The sequence below is a fragment of the Anguilla anguilla genome, chromosome 8 (genome assembly GCF_013347855.1).
Source record: "Anguilla anguilla isolate fAngAng1 chromosome 8, fAngAng1.pri, whole genome shotgun sequence".
Taxonomy (NCBI): domain Eukaryota; kingdom Metazoa; phylum Chordata; class Actinopteri; order Anguilliformes; family Anguillidae; genus Anguilla; species Anguilla anguilla.
In genome coordinates this window covers 26,994,111-27,014,682 of record NC_049208.1, presented here as the reverse complement: position 1 = coordinate 27,014,682, position 20,572 = coordinate 26,994,111, and the positions used below count along the sequence as shown (strand labels likewise).

Sequence of the window (20,572 nt, the reverse complement as noted above, 5' to 3'; positions counted from 1 at the left end):
GTACTGCTCCTGCGCGTCGGCTCCATTGGCCTCTGCGGGTTGAGCCCCGCGTAGTCGCTGAGCCACAGAAGCAGCCCTCCCGTCGTCGCTGTTGGTCCTTCGTAACACCAGGGGGCGCTCTCTTTCCACAGGGACAGCGAGCAGGACTCGGAGACGGACTCCACCGAGCTGGGCAACATGGCGTAGGAGCCGCGGCGGCGGACGTGAGCCTCCGGGCGCTAGCGCTGCGTGAGCGAGAGCAGGGTAGGGCCGCGGAGGAGCGAGGAAGACTCCGGAGCCGCGGTGCTGCCCATGAACAAGCCCTGCTGGCCTTCGCCGGGAGACGCCTTCCAGGCCCGTCACCTCCGGGAGCCCTCGGACCATTCATGGCCGAGGCCACTGGAGGCTCCGTCTTTTTGTCGTTTCTTGATTTCGTTGCACAAAACTTCGTAATGTGATACTGCTTTTGTATTGTTTGTTCTTGTGTGTGTTTTCTGTCGCCAATCATGGTGGCAAGGTATCTGAAGTCTATTGGACCCCTGGGCACCCAAACCATGAATTGGGTAAACTTGAAATTACACTAAAGTTGTAGCTTTGTGTTGGTGTCGAGTCTGTGTCATCCACAGTAAGAGAACTCGGCCTCCCTTAGACTTCAGTTTCGCGGGTGCATGTTCATTTTGCGAGTGATCCAGACGTACTTAAAGGTACAATGTGGTACTTAAAAGCGTCAGTGAAGTTGAGGACCATTCTACAACCAGAAACAGTGGTTAAAGCGATGCATGCCATCGTGAGCAGAAGCACCACACCCAGCACAAGCCTGTGAATGAACAGGTAGCTCTGGAAATAAGCAATCAATTATGTTTTTGTTGTCGGTGGAAGCAAAACAAAATGTGTTTGCTCAGGTCAAAACTGGTTTTTAATGAAAGTGAAAGTGGAGCGAGTCTTCTACTAATCATCCAGTAAGAAAACCTCCTTACTGATGGAGAAAAATCTCTCTTCAGAATTCTCCATTCTTGCCACGGAGGATGACACATCTAACATAAAGACCAACACTGTAAAGCACGCTTTTGCACAGCCCACACCAGAATCATGGGCTTTATTTTATGGGACATAAAAGAAACTACATACAGTTGAACCTACATAATGTAACCTTTTGGGTGACCAATTCCGATAATGTCTGAAAAAGTCTGACATTATTTAAATATTTATTTAAAATAAGTATTTAATTTTTAAAAATTGAGATGATTACGTTTGATGTACAGTTGTACTCTTGTAATTGTTGCAATTCCCTGTTTTCCTATTTATTTAGTGTACGATAGGCTGTGTTCTCTGATGGAACTGTAAAATTTTTGGGATGAAACTGCTTGGATGCGGGTGGGGGGGGGGTACCTGCTTAAATAACAAAAAAAAGTATTTGCATACTGTATCAGTGGTAAAGGAGGGTGTCAAAGATCTTTAAATGTAATCAAAGAAAGGATCTGTATTTATACACACACACACATCACAAATGCCTGTTTATTTTAGCACCCGTACGTGCACAGCCATCTCGTGTCGGTAGAGCTGTGTTTCCTGAGGAAAAGCAGTCGTCAAACCGTGAGATGTGAGAGTTGGACAACTTAATGTGTCATGTAGTCTCCCATTTTGGGGAGGAATTCCTATGAGATCTCATATTGGAGAATGTCACCTTTTATTGGCCCTTCAGTGAGGCATTTTGTATCTTACGATAATCAAGGTGATTGGATTATAATCCGATATTGAACAACATACAACTGCATCTTTAAACTGTGAATATAAATAACAAATCAAATAACATATGTCATACACTAGTATTGTCAAACGCATTAATAAACTCATTAGTATTGTGTTTTGAATAAAAACATTTATTTTGGAGGAGGAAAAAGGAGAAAACTTTTGGGAATAAAGCCTTTTATTTTAATAAACCTTATTAAACTCTTTTGCTTTGATGTGAAGACCTTTTGCCAAATGTACCCGGTGCTCTACAAATGGGAATCCACTAGAATTCGCAGTGATTCATGGTGTACAGCTGCTGTGTATATGTACTGTAAATATTGTAAGAAATATGTAAATATGTAACTTTTTGAAAAATGTGTGGTGACTAATTGGTATGTACATTTGTGATTTAATTTATGACTACATGTTAATAAATACTAATTGGTATAAATGTGTTTCTGTGACTTAATTCTAATTTACGGATATTATCAGAAAATTAAAGAAATCTAGTTTACACTTCAATCACTTGGGGGTGCACAGTTCAGTAGTACAGGCCGTGATCCTACAAAGATCAGGGGACTGCCAGAATGTTCAGCATCTTTTGGCTCTGGATGTATGTAGTTTGGTTGGGGGAGGGAGGGGAGCAACCTAATTAGCTAATATTGCTAGTAATTTCTGTATGATGAATTTAGATTAGATTAGGGCGGCATTGGTGGTGCAGTGGGTAGCACTGTTGCCTCACAGCAAGAAGGTGTGAGTGAATGATGTGTGTGCCCTGCAATGGACAGCCTCTTGCCCAATGAATGCTGGGATCCAGCACCTCCCGCAACCCTGACCAGGAATAAGCAGGTATAGATAATGGATGGATGGAAGAATTTAGATTGACTGTACATTGGTAAGCGTGAATAACCGATTGCGCAAACCTCTGATCAGTATCACTCCCAGACAGGAAACAGCAGCTTTCAAGACCCAAGTGCTGTTTGTTTTTAAAGCAATACTTAGTAGAAATGAGACAACTCATTTTTTGAGAACTCATTGCGGGTGTAGTTTCCGACGGTATCTTTCACATACATATTGGAACTTCGGGAGCAATGGAATGACTATATCGCCATCTAGCGGTTGTCATGGGACACAACAAAGGTTAATACAGAATGTTTTCCTTTATCTCATTCCACCTTCATGATCATGATTTGTTCAAATTAAAAATTGCTGAAGGCCACATTTCCTATTTAATAGAAAATAAAATATAGGCTAAATATAGGCTTTTGCTATAACTGTAAGTTTATACAGTGCCATCCAAAATTATTTGCACCCATGATAAAGATGAGCAAAAAAGTAATGATACAGATTAGCTAAATGTATGTTCACTAAATGGGATAACTATATTATTTTGTGCAAGTATAATTGCTCAGATAATTTTTTTTTTCAAAAAAGATTAAATTAATCAAATCCATAATCATTATTTTAAACAAAATCCAACAAAAACATAGGTATTAATATTCCACTTTCTTTAAATTAATCTCAATTTTATGGACCAGTATTGTAGCCTCTCATACCTGTTTTGAAGGCTCTTTCAAATTCCAGGACAACAGATCTACAAAACATGGTTGCAGCACGGGCCACCAAGGCCATGCCCCGAACAGCTCACGTGCCTACCATTGAGCAGCGTACAAGTTGTACGTATACATCTTGAATACTCAATAGTAGGCAAGTAAGCTGTTTTGGAAACGGCCCGAGGATCCAAACAAATCTGCAGTTAGATGCTTTCCATAAAAAAAGGTTCAGTTAAAGACAATCAACAAAAATAAGCATATGGATTTTGCTGAAAAGTAAAACAGGGGAATTTAGATTGGAATCGGATGTTATGGGTTGATGTAATCAAAATTGACAACTGATCATTATTCTGGTACTCGATAGCTTTCCCTTCCAGACTTTGCAGTCGAACACAGCTATTTGCACATCGCTGATGCAACACATTGGCTGGCACAGTGAAGGAGCCATTACCACCGGCACGTTGAAGTCAGCTTTCTGTTTTAGGAAGGCTTCACCGGCGATTCAACTGTATATGTAAGTGTTCTGCTATATAGGCTCTGAGACACTAACTTTCACACATATAGGGAGCTAGTTGGTATTGAGCTAGATAGGTGTCTATAACGTTTTGTAGTATCTGTCAGATATTGTTCGTGTGGTTCAGTTGGCTAGCTAGCCGGTTAGCTAACATTAGACAGGCTAATTCAGCGTGTAAACTGCTACGTAGCACTATACGTTTCCAGCTCCTGGAAATTTGTAATTTTATTGATGGTATGAAATAACGATAATGGGATATTACTCAGTGGATTAAACTTTCAGTTTCAATTCACATCGCCTAACTAATTGGTGATTACAGTGCATGGACCTAGAATTACATCAGCCTAATGATGCATCATGCTGTTGCTGAGTGACAGAACAGGTTTGTTTAATGTTTGTGGTGGTATGGCACATTTAATTGATTATGTGTTTGAGAATGATATAAATACGTTTGTATTACATACGTTACACTTTGCTCTTAAATAACTCAAACACGTTTGAGCGAATTATCGGCATGTGTGCATAAGATTCATTCAATGAAATTTATCGTAACATTTCAGTGAAACGCTGTTGAACACAAAGGTACGGAAGTTTAGCGTTCACGAGCCATACTGCAGTAATAACCGCGGATTCTTCCTCAGTTTCTGCTGCGACTGGACGGGAAAGCGACCATGGGGGATCAGTTGAGTCCAGAGGAGAAGCTCCATCTCATCACCAGGAATTTGCAGGTGCTACGCCTTTCTCTCCCAGATGGGCTTCGTTCCGTGTGTTACCTGTAGTAATGCACCTTTGAGCCAGGGTGGAAATAGCCCTGTAGAAACCCAGACGAGTGGTGGAAAATGACTGTACTCAAGTAATGAATTTGACGCAGCAGATGATCTCTAATGTAATATTCACATGCACAGCAGGCATGGTTATTGTCGTGTGGATCTGTGTAGGTGTGTAAAAATTTATGTTGAAAACTTCTGTAATTTAGACAGATTTTTTTGGTTGTAGCCGATCTGGAACACCCACCCATTTTACAGGCTGCATATCAGATGAGTAAACTGGAAAAGCAGGAGGTAGCAAGGTCAGAATCGGCTAGGAATTACTGGATATGGTGGGAATAACTGGATGTGTTGGTAGTGCCATAAAGTACAGAAGCAGCCTTTCAGGAGCAGACCCTCAATTTTCTGCTGTTGGTGTCTGATGTTCTAACTATTTTTGTTTGTTTTTTGCTTCTTCCTCCTGTCCACAGGAGGTTCTGGGTGAGGACAAGCTGAAAACGGTCTTGAAGGAGAGAGAGCTGAAGGTGTACTGGGGCACCGCCACCACAGGGAAGCCCCATGTGGCCTATTTCGTGCCCATGTCCAAGATCGCTGACTTCCTGAAGGCCGGGTGTGAGGTGAGTGCCCTCTTGTGGAGATTTTTTACAGAAAGGACTTGAGTAAACTGAGCAGGCTCTTTCCTGTTCAGAGGCCAGATTGACCAGTGAGGCTCTAGGACACCGTGCGGATGAATAGCTGTCAAGCAACGTTTGAGCAAAAAGCAGTCTCCTTGTGACCAGTGCTGAACAAATGTGGGTTTGAAGTTCGCCCAGATTGTGGCAGGCTTTTTAGGTCAGGTTTCTTTGCCTGTGTGCTCTAGTTGTGTCTTGCATCTGAGCTTGTGTGCGCCCCCTGTAAGTGTGTAAGTGTCTTATCTGTTGTCAGGTTTTTGTGTTTTGCGTGGACCCCAGGATGAGTAGCTGATGTTCTGCATGAGCTAATGGGGATCCTAATAAAATCCTAAATCCTAATCCCTGCAGGTGACCATTCTGTTTGCTGACCTGCATGCCTACCTGGACAACATGAAGGCTCCATGGGAGCTGCTGGAGCTCAGGACGCAGTACTATGAGCATGTGATCAAGGCTATGCTGGAGAGTATCGGTGTGCCACTAGAAAAGCTGAAATTCGTCAAGGGGACAGACTTCCAGCTGAGCAGGTCAGGACTCTTTGGCCCCTGGGATCACCAGCTTTGAATTTAGGTCATTTATGAATTTGGTTATTTCTTGTTGCAAGATTCTAATTGCTATTGGAAATTTAGATTTTATATTGGAAAATACCAAATAATTCTGTGTAGCTCCTTGGAGATTTTGCTCGTGCACACATTGACTGCTCCTTGGTGAATTAAGAAATACAGATATTCAATATCCAGACCAAGCCCTTCCCCACCCAAGCAGAAACTTTGCAATACTGGTCAAACCCATGTTTTTATTTCTGTACAGGTGTGTGTAGTTGGTGTGTAGTTATCATGAAATTTCTCAGAGTACTACAGATAAGATAACCTCCATTACTGTTCCTATTTGCCTTATTTGTAGATAACCTTGATGATAAGGTTCATTGTGGCGTTGTGGTGGGGCAAAACAGTGGCTGCTGAGCATAGTGACATAAGAATTGTGTGAAGTGAAAGCTACTTAAAGGTCCTGTCCTCGCTTGCAGAGAATACACCCTGGATGTGTACAGGCTCTCCTCCGTGGTCACGGAGCACGACGCCAAGAAGGCTGGGGCAGAGGTGGTGAAGCAGGTGGAGCACCCCCTGTTGAGTGGGCTTCTGTACCCCGGGCTGCAGGTACTGACCTATACCTTCAGTCAGACAAGCAGGGGTTCCATTCATTCATTTAATGCACCGAAGTGAGTGATGTTCGGGCACACAGGCCCTTCATCACACTTAAAATGGCATATAACAACGGCATCTTAAATACCTTTCCTGATTCAGTCATATGATTTGTCTGAACAGTCACATGATTAGTAAGTTAAATTCCTCATGTAAAGAGATTTCACATGTTAATATACTGGCCAATATCTGCGCTACATCTGAATGAACTTTGCTATACCTTTTTTTTTATTGGAAGTGACATGCTTGCACATTTAGTACATTTACAAGTACTGACACAGGGACATCTTCATTGCTTGAAGACTATGGTTATTGATATAACTATAGAATGTTTTCACTTTCACAGATGTTGACACGTATTCCTTCACAACTGGCAAATGAACAGGTTCACTGTCTTTACGTGTACTGACATCTGAGGTATCGCCATTGTGACAAGTACTGTCAACTGGCACTGTGCCAGTTTCCCTGTGTTTAAAGCCACTTTCACACATGCAGCTCTGAATTGGTTTTCCCGCAGGTAACATTTTGGGTTAATGAATGAATGACATTTAATTGATCACATTCTTCACCTCGTCCCAGGCTCTGGATGAGGAGTACCTGAAAGTGGATGCCCAGTTTGGGGGTGTAGACCAGAGGAAGATCTTCACGCTGGCAGAGAAGGTAGCCTGTCTTTTGGCTTCTCCGTGTAGTTATCTGTGTTGGAGCAACATTACTATTGACTAGTTGTTTGACTGATGTTTACTTGAACCATACTTTATTTTATAGTATCGGTGCCAAATGTGAGCCTAGCCGTTATGTTTGTTTTTGCTCATTGGCCTGGTGGTGCCGAACTCTGAGCACTGAAATAAGACTTTTGTCCACCAAATTATGTCAATGCAGTAGTTCTCAGGATCTCAGATATCACAGATTTTTAGCCTTGAGTAGAAATTGGTAAATGATTCTGGGATTTTGATTGGTTAATGACTGTGCTGTCTCCCATGCTTAGTATCTCCCCTCACTGGGCTATGCCAAGAGGATCCATATGATGAACCCCATGGTCCCAGGACTCACAGGGGGGAAGATGAGCTCTTCGGAAGAGGTGAGTCAGAGACACTAAGATGTCTGATTGCAAGGTATTCTTTTGGGACATTCATCACAAAGATTGACAGAATTCAAATACCCTTCTCACTTCTTTGATGTGACCTGATCAAAGATCTAATGTTATAGCAGATAAAATGTTTGACATGTACAGAACTTTTCTTAATTTACTGTGTAGAAGCCATTGGTTTTTTCTGTGATGCGCAGTGTGATTAGGTCAGACACAGTCAACACAGTCCATGAAATTAATTCTCCATAACCTTCTCTATCCATGTCACACGGCCTTCAGGAGTCAAAGATCGACCTCCTGGACAATAAAGTGGAAGTGAAGAAGAAGCTGAAGAAGGCTTTTTGCGAACCTGGCAACGTGCAGAACAACGGGGTCCTGTCTTTCGTCAAACACGTCCTCTTCCCCCTGCATGCAGGTGAGCCTTCTGCTCTCTGGCAGTTCTGTCACAGTGAGGGCTGTGGGAGCCATTACAATCTGTGGACAAAATGAGCTTCTCTCCTCCACTGTGTTACATCATTGTCTCACAAACTGCCATATCCATTTGCAACTTCTATCCTGTGGCACTTTCCTTCCCCCCCCCCCCCCCTTACAGAGTTTGTCGTCAAGAGGGATGAGAAGTGGGGCGGAGACAAAACCTATACAGTTTATGAGGAATTGGAGCAGGACTTTTCAGCAGAGGTACTGTGTATATAAAATATTGTTTCACTCTTGGGGTTGTTTTCAGAATAAAAAAAAAAAATGTTTGGAGATCTGTGCAATTAAACAGTGCATTTGGCCTGGATATGATTAATACGTAAATTAATTTAAGAGAATTTACCTACAGGTAACTTAAAGATGGATGAGAGCCACTGTTTTAAATGGTGGCACTTCTTTTTAAAAATGTAATATTCACGAAAGCATGGGCTTTCTTCTCTTGACCACTGACCTTTGAACTCTCTTGCCCTGGCTTGCAGCACATTCACCCAGGTGACCTCAAAGCCTCTGTGGAGGTGGCCCTGAACAAGCTGCTGGATCCCATCAGGAAGAAGTTTGAGAGCCCGGAACTGAAGAAGCTCACCAATGCTGCCTACTCTGACCCCTCCAAAAAGAGTGAGTGTCTGGCTCTACTCTGACCCCTCCAAAAAGAGTGAGTGTCTGGCTCTACTCTGACCCCTCCAAAAAGAGTGAGCGTCTGGCTCTACTCTGACCCTTCCAAAAAGAGTGAGTGTCTGGCTCTACTCTGACCCCTCCCAAAAGAGTGAGTGTCTGGCTCTACTCTGACCCCTCCAAAAAGAGAGAGTGAAGGGCTCTACTCTGACCCCTCCAAAAAGAGTGAGTGTCTGGCTCTACTCTGACCCCTCCCAAAAGAGTGAGTGTCTGGCTCTACTCTGACCCCTCCAAAAAGAGAGAGTGAAGGGCTCTACTCTGACCCCTCCAAAAAGAGTGAGTGTCTGGCTCTACTCTGACCCCTCCCAAAAGAGAGAGTGAAGGGCTCTACTCTGACCCCTCCAAAAAGAGTGAGTGTCTGGCTCTACTCTGACCCTTCCAAAAAGAGTGAGTGAAGGGCTCTACTCTGACCACCCCCCCCCCCCCCCCCCCCGCCACCAAAAAAAAAAAAATGTGTGGAGTCATTCTGGCTTACACATTTGGTGTCGCCTGAAGGCTAGCACAAGTCTATGTTTGAAATTAATATCTCAGGGAATTTTTTTGGTCTTGGTTTCTAAGTATTGTACATTTTATTGTATTTAATAAAATCCCAGATCTGGCTCTCGCAAAAACTTGCCACCTAATCATCCCCTGATTTAAATTTGCTAAAAAAATGTTCTCTCCCCAGTGGAGCTGCTCAGTGGCCAACAATAGAGGATTGTGGTTGTACCGGGCAGCTCCCAGGTGTGAATGTGTATGAGTGTGAACCAGGGCATTGCTGCAAAAGAGCATCCTTGCTCAGTGAACCTACTCTGGGTAAATAAAGGTTAAATAAAAATAAAAATTTTCTTTGTCCAACAGAGGGAGCACCAAAAGGAAACCCTAAAAACTCAGAGGAGGATGACATCGTTCCCTCACGGCTGGACATCCGTGTGGGAAAAGTGGTCAGTGTGGAAAAGGTGAGAGAGAACTTCATGGTCTCATTCCTGGACTGATGATCTGTTTAGTGTGGGCATTTAGTATCTCGGAAGCAACTCCTACTGTGTCCTACTCTCTTCACCTTATTGGTTGCAGTCTTGTACTGACTCTCTCGACCTCTGCCCTGATTGGCTACATTCTGCCCTCAGCACCCGGACGCTGACTCGCTGTACTTGGAGAAGATTGACGTGGGGGAGGCGGAGCCCAGGACGGTGGTGAGCGGGCTGGTGGCCTACATTACCCAGGAGCAGCTGCAGGATCGGCTGGTGGTGTTGCTGTGCAACCTCAAACCACAGAAGATGAGGGGTGTAGAGTCCCAGGCCATGCTGCTGTGTGCCTCTGTGTGGGTCTCCTCCCCCTCTCCACCTTTCTCTGTCCCCCAACTTCCTGCTCTTCGTCCTTTATATATCCTTTCCCCATTCTTACCTCCTCTCTTCACCCTTCCTGTTCATTCTATTTCACTGCTTGCTCTGTTCCATTAAAAATTGTCTCACCTACTCCAATAAACATTCCCCCCACCGTATTGTGTGTTGGGAACTGACTCTCCTTCTCTGATTGGTTCGTTTGGGGCTCAGCGAGGGGGAGCCTAGGAGGGTAGAGCCACTGGACCCCCCAGAGGGCTCATCGCCAGGGGAACGCGTCTTCGTGGAAGGCTACGAGGCGGGCAAACCAGATGATGAACTGAAGCCAAAGAAGAAGGTGTTCGAGAAGCTGCAGGTATGCCTGCACAGACAGTTTGGCAAAGTGAGATGAGACAAGAAGGTGGATCTGGACTGAGCATCATGCTGTCCGTGCTAATCTATAACTATTTTATTAAAGATTTGATTTGTGAGTATTCACAAGCATTTACCATGAATTGTTTCATTGGTTTGTTCCATTTGTAATGCTTCTGATCTCTGACCATATTTTTCTGATTGCTAATCATGCACTTTTGACCTGGTGTGTGGTTCTGACTGTGTGGTGGTTCTTGTGTTCGTGTTCTCAACCCAATCGTCTAATTCTGACCTCAGGTGGACATGAAGATCTCAGGCGAGTGTGTGGCTCAGTGGAACGAGAAGGATCTCATGACCAAACTTGGACAGATCACCTGCAAAACACTGAAGGGAGGGAACATCAGCTAGACCCCTCCATCTACCAGCCTGATGGATTTTCCGGTCTCCATGACAACTGGGCTTACACAGGCAGGAAGGACCATTTATGAAAGGTGGCGGCTAGAGGGGGAGGGGAATTGGTGCGAAAACCTATAATTAATGTATACAGTTGAACATGACTTCCTGTGCTATTAAATGACTTTAGGGCCCATTTCTGTCCTTGAGGTTTACCATGGTATTACCTCTCCAATCATTATTTCCTATAGAAAATAATATACAAAACAAAACACGGAATAGTTTAATCAGACTATGTACACTTCAATACCATTGTGCATAAGGATCTTATGTACATTCAGGGCTCGTGTAACTGGCATGTTTATTCTTATTATATTTGAATTGGTGGGAATTGTAGTCCATTAACTCTATCTACCTGTTGCTTATGGAGCAGTTCATGCAAGCCTGGAGCTAGTCCCCTCAGAAGCACTTATCATATTTGAATCACTGGGAATTGTAGTCCATGTACCATCTGTACCCCACCAAAGAGTCTTGTGTCCTGAAGCATTCCAGTAAAGCTGAACACATTTTGGATGATTTGTATGCTGCTGGTCTAACAGGAACCTAAGCTTTGGTGTGTCTTCATTTCCATCGACTCCAAGATCGGGCATTCAGTGCTTTTCAGTTGTGTATGGAAGGTTGTACCAGAAGTCTACAGAATTCAGTTTTAAAATACAAATTAATAATTTTCGATGGATATATCATTGTTGTGTAACCAATTGCAGGGCTTCACTGTAACTATCACTTCCACAAAACACGATTTTTACATTATTAAACAGCTGTAATACTCTGTTTGTTTCTCTGTTTTGCTTAATACATTGAAAATTATCATATAATTAGCACTTGACTGCATATCAAAGAAAACTCCATGCTAAAAGCTTTATAAATATGTAATCTCTAAATAGGCTTTGGAATTGTTGCTTTAAACCCCCCCAAACAAACTAAGCTTGGCCCAGAGGTCACATGGGCATCTAGACCAAACAGTGGAGATTATTGTGGATAGAAAAAAGGTCAGTGATTGATCACAAAGCAAGGAATATACAGCAAACTTATATTTCTTGAAGTTGCATGAATCTCTTAAAACACCACATAATTATTTAATGCTTCACAACAAAACTACAAGACATGAGTTCTAAAGAATTTTATTTATACTCTCTTTTCTTAACAAAGACATAGCAACTGTACATTATCATTGTATATTTTTCAATATTAAATTTATATTTCCAAGGCAGAAGGTATTGCAATTTTAGCCTTGGAAGACAAGATCAAAGCTAACATGTTTTCATTTAAATGATTTTTGCCAGGACAGTTGTGCAATACTGCATCAAAGAAAGACAGTTCTCCAGTGGATATACAGTAGAAAAGAAACTGAATTTAATACTTGTTGCAAGGAGTAAACCTGGACAAACGGTTCTCTGCATGCTTCTCTGGCCCTTCCATATGTCACAACCTTTTGGGAATTCCCCTTTCTACAGCAAATTCGAACCACCATCCCTGTTTTTTTCTCTGGCAGTTAGTGAAATTATGGGCTTATGACACCACAATATAATGTTCTTGTAGAAGTGATGGAAATTGCAGTGGGATGCTAATCTTGTGCGTGGGACCTGTTTGGAACAGGTTTACCCTGGGGTGTGGCATTCCAGATCATTAAGAACTGAGAGTTTTCACACTGTATCTCTGGTCCTAATAGGTTAGTGAGGCTGAACCATTTCTACGCCACCTGTTTGCGACATTTGAATAATCTATTGCTTGCTGATTGAAACCTACAAATCTTGCATATACTTGGTCATTAGGGAATAGAAAGGACTGGACTTCTACATCTATGGCCAGGGCCACCAGTTTGTCTCCCCTGGTTTCCCTCATGGTGGGACAAACTTGTCACAGACCGATGGTACACCTCTGTGCTGCAGCCCTGTCCAAATACCCAGATGAGTGCAGTCAGGGACAGTTGAATCCCATAATGCATCTGTACATTTGAAGCAAACAAGACTCTTTAAAATGACCGTGTGCTTTAACAGTGAAACAAACAAACTAAAAGAACCATATAAAAGTACAAAGTTCATACAAGTGCACAGAAGCACGCAGGTTTGATATGAACGTCTGCATATTATCCTCAAGAGAAAAGTTCTGCATGCACTTACATGTGGTCAGGGGCACCTGATTTCTAAGAGGCAGGCCTTTTACAGCTCTAGCTACATGTCCATCCCAGACCAAGCGCTGTCCAAAGCCAGCATGCACAGTGGTGAAGACCTGCTACAGGAATGGAGTTTTTAGGAAACACTGAATCAAAATAATATATCAAGCTCATCGCCTGATATCGACATACTGAAAAAGTAGTCTCTCATTAATTTCATGGACAAAATACTCAAAATAGAACATACAAATATAAAATGAGAAAGTCAAAAAATGTGTGAATATCCCAAGCACTGTCATTTGTGTTGTCAGTGTTAACAGTGTTACAATGCTTTGTACACTCCTGCCCTGGAGTTAAACTATGAAGCAGCTAATTAAATTTTAATATCAGAACCATAATATCATCTCAACTGAAACACTGCCATGCCGATTCCAGCATACGTGGTGCAGCTTATTTACCTTACAAAGTGCTTTTCTTGATTGACAGCTCAAATATTTGATTTTTTCTTCCAAAAAATATGCATTATCCCTTTTTGTTAAGTCTTAAAAGAGTGATATAAAAATGTGTAATATATAACTACTTATTTCACTACAAATAAAGGAATAAGCTACGGAATAGCTATGTATTTAGCTATTTCACTAACCATACGATAGAAATAAATTATGGAAATGGAATGGATAAAATTTTGGAACAATATACTTGCTTTTCAGGGTAGATAATAGGAAAGAAACTAAACAAAAATTTATGTGATTAGCATTATTTCAGCTACACTCCAAAAAGGAATAGTGCATGTTTTTCAGGTGATATTTTATTTAGGAAAAAAATACAGTTTTAGGTATATACAAGAACATAACGACAAAGCACGCAGACTTAGCCCTCTCTCTTTCTGAACTTGGCAGAAGTGGTTACCTCCCATTACAGCCACAAGATGGCGACCTAATCTTGCAGTCAAATATGGAATGGGGAATTTATAAAATCCAACTGGAGTACACCTACTCAATAGCATACTTCTTGCTGTGTTGCCAGAGCAGAAAGATTCTACAGTTTAGAAAAATACTTCAAAATAAAGCTATAATATTAAAGAATTTAAAGACCAACACCATTTGTTGTATAAATATGAAGGCCATTTTAAGGCTAAGGCTTTTAATAAGACTTCTTCCATTGAGGTCTTTCAGTTGCCTCCTTTTTCGGTGTGTATCTTGATCTCTGTCTCTCTGTGTGCATTTGTGAGTCCTCTTGAGTATTCCTGATTTTCTGATTGGTCATTCCCCATGGGATGGACACTGATTCACTAGCCAAGTGTCACTTTTACTGTGTTCGCTGTTTCTTGATGACCTGTAGAGGATATAGGGGAAAAGTATTAACACTTAGTTGCTAGTGTTCGGTCCAGTTCCCCAACGGGGCCCTGTGGTTGTACTCTTTAAATGTAACTTTAAAGGATATGACATAGCTGGAAAATATGCTAAAACAGCTGCTAAACAAAAAACTAAAATACAATCTAACCAAAGATTGAACTAGATAAAAATAAAACTGGAATGTGGAATAGAAATATGGCAAATTCTTACTTGCTGTGTTTTGGACCTCCTCTGATTGTGCTTGCTGGCCAGCAGGTTGCACTCCTTCAGTTTGTCCGTTGGCTTCAGTCCCCGTGGGAGAGGAACTGCTCAGCTCGCACCGGAAGTTCCCTGTGTTTTCAGTGGAGTGCACTGCTTTATCAGAAAGGTTTGGTCCATGCACTGGCTTCTTGGCGACAGGCGGAGGCACTTTTCCCGGCTTCTTCATCTGGGTGCTGGGCTTGCCATTGGCGGACACTAATTTGGTTTGGTCAGAGACCTGCATGAGCTCGGCCACAAGGCTCTGTTTGAGGTTGGATTGGGCCTCGGCTGTTGAAGGCGTCTCAATGACGACCTTCTTTGTACTCCTGGAGAAGATAAAGCTGGCAGTAGAGGCTGGGGATTTCTGAAGATCTCCTTCTTCTTGTAACTTTGGGGAGCGTGCCCCCATCTCCCCGCTGCTGGCTGAAGACACGGGGGAGCGCAGGCTGAGCCTGGCTGGGAGCCCACCTCTGGAAGACATAGCTGCTGTCTTCATACGAATGGCCTCTTGCAGACGCATTGAGGGGGAGGCGGCAGTGCCAGTTGGGGACTTCACCGACAGGGACTTGCGGATGGGCTTCTGGGGCACACTCTGGCTGAAAGCCTGGCCTTGGTTTTGGTCTGGACTGGGACTGGTTCCATCGCCGGGTTTGCCATCGTCACATGGAGCTAAAACCTGTTCGTCGCCAACATTGACGGAACGTAGGCGAACCATCTGGAGAAGGGAAGGTGTAACCAGGGGAATGTTAGCATCCTCCTTGGGCATGGGTACACTCTTAGTCCGCGACAGTTGGTCTTTGCTTGCTCGGTTTGCAAAACTTGAATGTCTTCTAAAGTTCACAGAAGTCTGGTTTTCAACAGGCAAAGGGGGTGCATAGGGGGCATTCATAGAGGATTGAGGAGGAAGGGTTATAGAGGGTTCAAGGGTTGAATTTACAGGTGGAGCAGATGGGGTCATCTCAGGTTCTGTAGGTGGTAGAGGTGGAGCGTCTTGTGGTGGGGGTGGGATGTATTCCTGGAGTGTGGGAACAGGCTTTCCTTGGAGATGGTGTACATCCTGTGGTGGAGGTAGGACTTTCTTTTGGAGAAGAGAGCCTTCCTGTGCTGGATGAGAGAGTTCATTTTGCAGAAGAGAGTCTTTCTGTGAAGAACAGTCATTATTCTCATAAGACTGAGGTGGGGAAGGACATTTTTGAACATATACAGAAGTATCTGAATGGGACGAATTGATCAAGGTTGGGTTGCTAGTAGCTTCTGGGGTTGATTCTTCTGTTTTAATAGATCCTTCAGAGGTCACAGAGAACTCATGAATCTCAGTAACAACAGGACAGCCCTCCACACTCTCAAGCAGAGGGTCTTGCAAAATAGGGGGTGGGGGTGGGGGGAAGTCTAGATCATCCTGCTCCTCAAAGAGTAGTCCAGATGACTCCACCATTGGAGGAGGGGGAGGAGGCCAAGAGCTCTCTGCTGTTGGGGTTTCCATGTTGTCCTCCAGCATGGAACGGGACACTGAAGTGTTAGTGGTCTTTTTTGCAGGAGGTGGTGGAGGATGGTGGGCAGGGGGTGGGGAAGGAGGTGGAGAAACCCCACTTAGTTTGGGAGCATCTACTGAAAGAGTTTGCATGGATGATTGAAGACTAGATGTCTGCTCTGTAATGAGACTCTTGCCTGTATCATTAGGGGTAGTTTCTTCCTTCTGTACAGCAAACATCTCCTCCTGAAGGGGAGTGTGGATCTTCACCTCTATGGAAGTCTCTGTTGGCTGCACACACAGGCTTTCCAGAACCTTCTCTGGTTCCTTTATATGTACCACTGGAATAGTTTTTCTCATGACAGGAGGAGGTTCCTTCTTCAATACTACTGGGCTTTCTTTTTCCTTCTGCTGGGTGACTGGACCTTCATCTTCCAGTCTCTGCATCACTAAACTTGCTTTTTCCTTCTCTTCAACTACAGAACTTTTATCCTCTTTCATCTGGACTTCCAGGCTTGCCTCAGTCCTTACAGGCAGTGACTCACTGGCACATTCCACTGAATGATCAGGTTTTTGTGCTGACATAGGCCCCTCTTTGCTTAGCAACGGGCACTCCTCCTGTCCAGACAGTACCGCTGTCTCTTCCTGCTCTTGGGGTTGTGTACCAACTAAGCTAAGCTCCTTACTTTGTGCTTTGGGAGCATCTGGATTTTGTACCTGAAGGGGTTCCTTTCTCTGCGGTTGGTTTTGCAGTGCAGCAATCCTGGCGACGAAGGCATTTGAACCACATAACAACTCAAATGTGCGTTTGTTCTGCATCCAAGTCTCGGGGGGCGGGGGAGAAGGTGCTTTGACTTTCGGGGGTGGCGGAATGTCAAGCATGTCCCTGAGCATGACTGCTGCAGGCGCAGGGGTTACTTTGGTGCTCACTGCAACAGCAGGAGGGGAAGGCTTGGGAATCTGTCCGGGCAGGTGGTTAGCTGGCGCCTCCTGGTGAGTGGGATCAGATGCACCAGAAGACAGGGATGTCAATGAGGATGAGATGGATGCAGCAGGGGATGACCGGGCGCCTGCTCTCTCTGGTTTAACAGGCTGAGCCTTCTTTTTCTCCGGGGAGGGAGGGCAGATGTCTTTGGCAGAGAGCGTGGGGGTGCCGCTCTGACTGGAGTAGCCACTGGAGGGGGACATGGTCCTTTCAAACCTGTTTTGTGGAGAGGGCAGTTTCTGGGGGGATGAGTCACTGGAGAGTGGAGGCGCTGCTGGTGTACCCTTGCTATTGGCTGCCTGGTCAGCACTCAGTGGACTGCTGGCCGCAGAAGACCTGGAGTTTTCCAAAGAGCTGGAGTCTGCAGAGTAGGCAGGGCTTCCAGCACTACCAGGAGTAACCGGTGAGAGAGCTTCCTCCACTGCATTGCGGCTACTCCCTCCCTTAGCCCGGGGCATATTCCCATCAGCACCCTTGGAATCAGAAATGCCCTTGGTAACCATGAACTCTCGGGAGCGCCGCTTGATCTTTTCGTGGTGCAGGGAGTACGTCCTCCTGGGTGGTGCTGGTGGCATTTTGGTTTTTACTATGGACATGCTGCGCACAAAGGATCTGTCATTGTGGAGCTTCTCTGCATCGTCTGCCTCCCTAGAGCTGGGCACCCCTGCCTCGGCCCTGTGCTTGGCTGTGCTGTCGGAGCTGACCCAGCTGATGGAGCTGCTGATGCTCGCCTGGTCTGTGCCTGTCTGCTGAGAGGGCTCCCCGGCCTCCTCTGTGTCATTAGAGGCATGGGCACTGCCCTTTGAGGAGATGGTGGAGGAGTTGGAGATGATGGTCTCAGAAGACTGCGAGTGGCTCCAGTTGGAGCTGGCGGAAGAGAGGCCGTGCGGGGCGCTGGAACGCGAAGAGGCCGGACTGGCCGTCGCCAGGCTACTCTTGCTGACCGTACGCACACTGCTCCGGCTGCGACTGCGGCTGATCTCGATCACATCCACCGCCGCCGGCATGACGGCATTGGGGATGATCTTGGACAGGTACGTGGCCTGGGGTGAAATGGACATGACGGGGCCCTGGGGCTCCTGTAGGGAGTTGCTGGTGGTCAGGCCCGGCACGGCCAGTGATTTGGGCCTCTGTATGGGCGACAGGCCCGGGTTCTTGTGATTGAGCACCAGGTCGTCCCTGTAAACCGCCTGGATGTGATGCTTCAGGAGTTCCTCCTCTCTGGAAGACTGCAGGGCCTCAAGGTCTTGGAGGTGCACTCGTGCCCCTTCATGATTAGCCACCGGTACCTCTCCATCGATTGTTGGGATGACTACGATGCCAGGGATACCTTCACCTCCGTTCCGTAGCTGTCCATCTACATTTTGTCTAAACAAGTGTCCTCTCTCCAGTCCTACGATGTAAAAATATGAATTCATAATACAATAAACATATGAACAAAACAGGTTTTGTTTTCATTGAAATATGCAATAAATCACATTTTCCTTTCCTTTGAATTACATCCTCAAAATTCTACCAGATTAAATTAAGTTGACCGCTGTGATTTTTGTTCCTCCATAAACAAAAACTTCCAGTTATATAAGCTGTCTGAGGTCTAACCAGTTCTAAATTAATTCAGCGAGCAGAATATGAATACTCAGTTGATTTCCTGGAGGTCTCGGACATACCCAGCTCTTTCTGGACATGGTGCGGTATTCCCATTATCGTGGTCCTCCTGCTCCTCTTTCTGCTCTTATCCAGCCTCTTCACAGGGTTGAGCGGCTTGAATGTGGAACCTGTCCAGAGTGGTGATATATGGAGAGAAATGAAGGGAAACAGTCAAGTCCACTGCTGCCCCTCAGCAGTGATGTTTCAGCCTTGGAATGGCATGTAAGCACAGATATGCAGCAGTAAACTGCAGCTGTCTGTTATTACGAATGTCTGCCTTTCATTACATCTGAACCCCACAGAAAATGAAAGTCTTAACTTTGAGCTGAGTGCAATGCACATGGGATTCCTGTTAGTAAAACAATAGAATAAGAGCCAGTGGGAAAGTTCTAATACCAAGGCTAAATATAGCTCTGTGTAGTATCATGTTCCACATCTCATTCTGTGAGTGGTACTTCATAGAGTCCAGCACCTCATTTTCACAAAATGCAAGGCATTACATTTGCACTTTTCACTGTTAAAGCTGCTGTTTTTAGCATTTAGAAGCTTTATTAACTGAATCATAAGCTGCCTAATCATAGGGTAGAGAAGGAGAAAAGGTTGTGGTACAGCAGGTCCCACAGTGAGTTCCACAAGCACTGCAGGAGTGGAATGCTACAGACCTACACCTACGATCACTGCGATTGGGCTAGGCAGGATTGAGCGTGCAGGCTCAGCGTACCTTGTCGTGTCAGCGCTGATCGCGTAGGCGCGGTCGACCCGGTCGATACCGTCTCAGCAGCAGTGCTACCCGACTCCAGGGAACCTTTTCTTTCCTGGGCGTCGGCATCCTCCTCTGGCTGCAGACGTGCCGCAGCCGACTGTAAAAAGCAGGCTCGCATTACCGGCATGTTCCGGCAAACTGCAGCGATGCGAATAAGGTGGACATGCAAAAACTCACGTACACTTATACTTTGGTCGTCCCCATAATCGGCGCCATTATTGTGTCCTGTAGATAGAGGGAGAAATTGGGAACAAGTTAGTTTTAAATGAGTGACACATTTAAACAAGCAACAGATCGAAAAACTGAAAAACTGTGCAGCAGATTAAAATGAGTTTCCTAGTGTACAAGGCATGACCAATCGAAGGCAGATCTCAGCATGTTCACAGGGGCGGTGAAGAAGGGTGAGATTTGTGCTCACCTTCCTGCTGCAGGATCTTCAGACCCTCCTGGGCCTCAGTGTGCAGGTCCTCCAGGTACTGAGGCCGGCTCCCCTCAATGAAGACGTTCTCCTGGTAGTGCTGGGAGGCCGTGTAGTGGACCGTGAGCTTCCTCTCATCCTCCTGCTTCGATACAGCTGCAGGGTGACAAGAAATGGTAGCATCATGTTTAAGAGAGCCCAAGGTCATTACATGAAATCTATATGAACAGCAGGAAGTGAGGTACACTTTAACAAGGGACTTCATGACATTTCACAGCTGGAAAATGAACCGAAGTGAGGGAAGTCAGAAAGTGGTTTTATCAAAGACTTGTTAACCTGCAGCTTGAGAGACTTTTTTCTCGTAACCTGAACACCACCAGTAAATGCATGTCAGCATAAAAGGAGAGTGGAAAATTCTAATTATGCGAGTTGTCTTACAGACAGGTGTCTCCTTTAGAACCTACACAATGAGACATAATGATGCATTAAGTATAATTAAACTAAATGTGCTCTACGGTACCAGTTACTCATTTTCAATTCATTTCCATCCCCATACCTGTGGGCAAACAGCTGTAAACGAATAGGGCCATACACTGTGAATAGACATGAGAGGACTGTGAGTAGGAGTCCTGGGATGTGTGGTTGATTTTATAAGAGAACAGACAGTAAGGGCATAGTGTGCATGGTCCCTGCTCATGCCGTGCGTCCCTCCTGTCAGAGGTGAGTCCACATCTAATGGAGTAAGGACAGGGCGCTTGCTCTGAAGCGCCATTTTTGCTTTGCTGTTGAATGAAAGGGAATATAATATTTCTG

At 44.7% G+C, this 20,572-nt stretch overlaps 3 protein-coding genes across 10 annotated transcripts in view; 2 read left to right on the top strand and 1 right to left on the bottom strand.

Moving 5' to 3' along the window:
- mfsd2ab (major facilitator superfamily domain containing 2ab) overlaps nucleotides 1-2,161 on the top strand; it is a 31,769-nt gene extending 29,608 nt beyond the window's left edge. For all 4 annotated transcript variants that reach the window (XM_035430877.1, XM_035430875.1, XM_035430874.1 and 1 more), the window contains exon 14: nucleotides 132-2,161. In XM_035430877.1, coding sequence (XP_035286768.1) covers nucleotides 132-186 — 55 coding nt within the window. In that variant the 3' untranslated portion in view covers nucleotides 187-2,161. The remainder of the gene's footprint in view (nucleotides 1-131) is intronic.
- Nucleotides 2,162-3,629: 1,468 nt separating this feature from the next.
- Nucleotides 3,630-11,536, top strand: yars1 (tyrosyl-tRNA synthetase 1). The gene is made up of 14 exons (XM_035427853.1): nucleotides 3,630-3,777; nucleotides 4,419-4,505; nucleotides 5,015-5,161; nucleotides 5,564-5,739; nucleotides 6,237-6,366; nucleotides 6,991-7,071; nucleotides 7,397-7,489; nucleotides 7,778-7,913; nucleotides 8,091-8,176; nucleotides 8,452-8,587; nucleotides 9,485-9,582; nucleotides 9,751-9,944; nucleotides 10,177-10,318; nucleotides 10,612-11,536. The coding sequence occupies exons 2-14, from the start codon at nucleotides 4,449-4,451 to the stop codon at nucleotides 10,720-10,722; spliced, it is 1,587 nt and encodes a 528-aa protein (XP_035283744.1). The 5' UTR covers nucleotides 3,630-3,777; nucleotides 4,419-4,448; the 3' UTR covers nucleotides 10,723-11,536.
- Nucleotides 11,537-11,872: 336 nt separating this feature from the next.
- kiaa1522 (KIAA1522 ortholog) overlaps nucleotides 11,873-20,572 on the bottom strand; it is a 68,096-nt gene continuing 59,396 nt past the window's right edge. For all 5 annotated transcript variants that reach the window (XM_035427849.1, XM_035427850.1, XM_035427848.1 and 2 more), the window contains 6 exons: nucleotides 19,760-19,915; nucleotides 19,523-19,566; nucleotides 19,300-19,438; nucleotides 18,599-18,706; nucleotides 14,446-18,324; nucleotides 11,873-14,215 (listed from right to left, as the gene is read on the bottom strand). In XM_035427849.1, coding sequence (XP_035283740.1) covers nucleotides 14,172-14,215; nucleotides 14,446-18,324; nucleotides 18,599-18,706; nucleotides 19,300-19,438; nucleotides 19,523-19,566; nucleotides 19,760-19,915 — 4,370 coding nt within the window. In that variant the 3' untranslated portion in view covers nucleotides 11,873-14,171. The remainder of the gene's footprint in view (nucleotides 14,216-14,445; nucleotides 18,325-18,598; nucleotides 18,707-19,299; nucleotides 19,439-19,522; nucleotides 19,567-19,759; nucleotides 19,916-20,572) is intronic.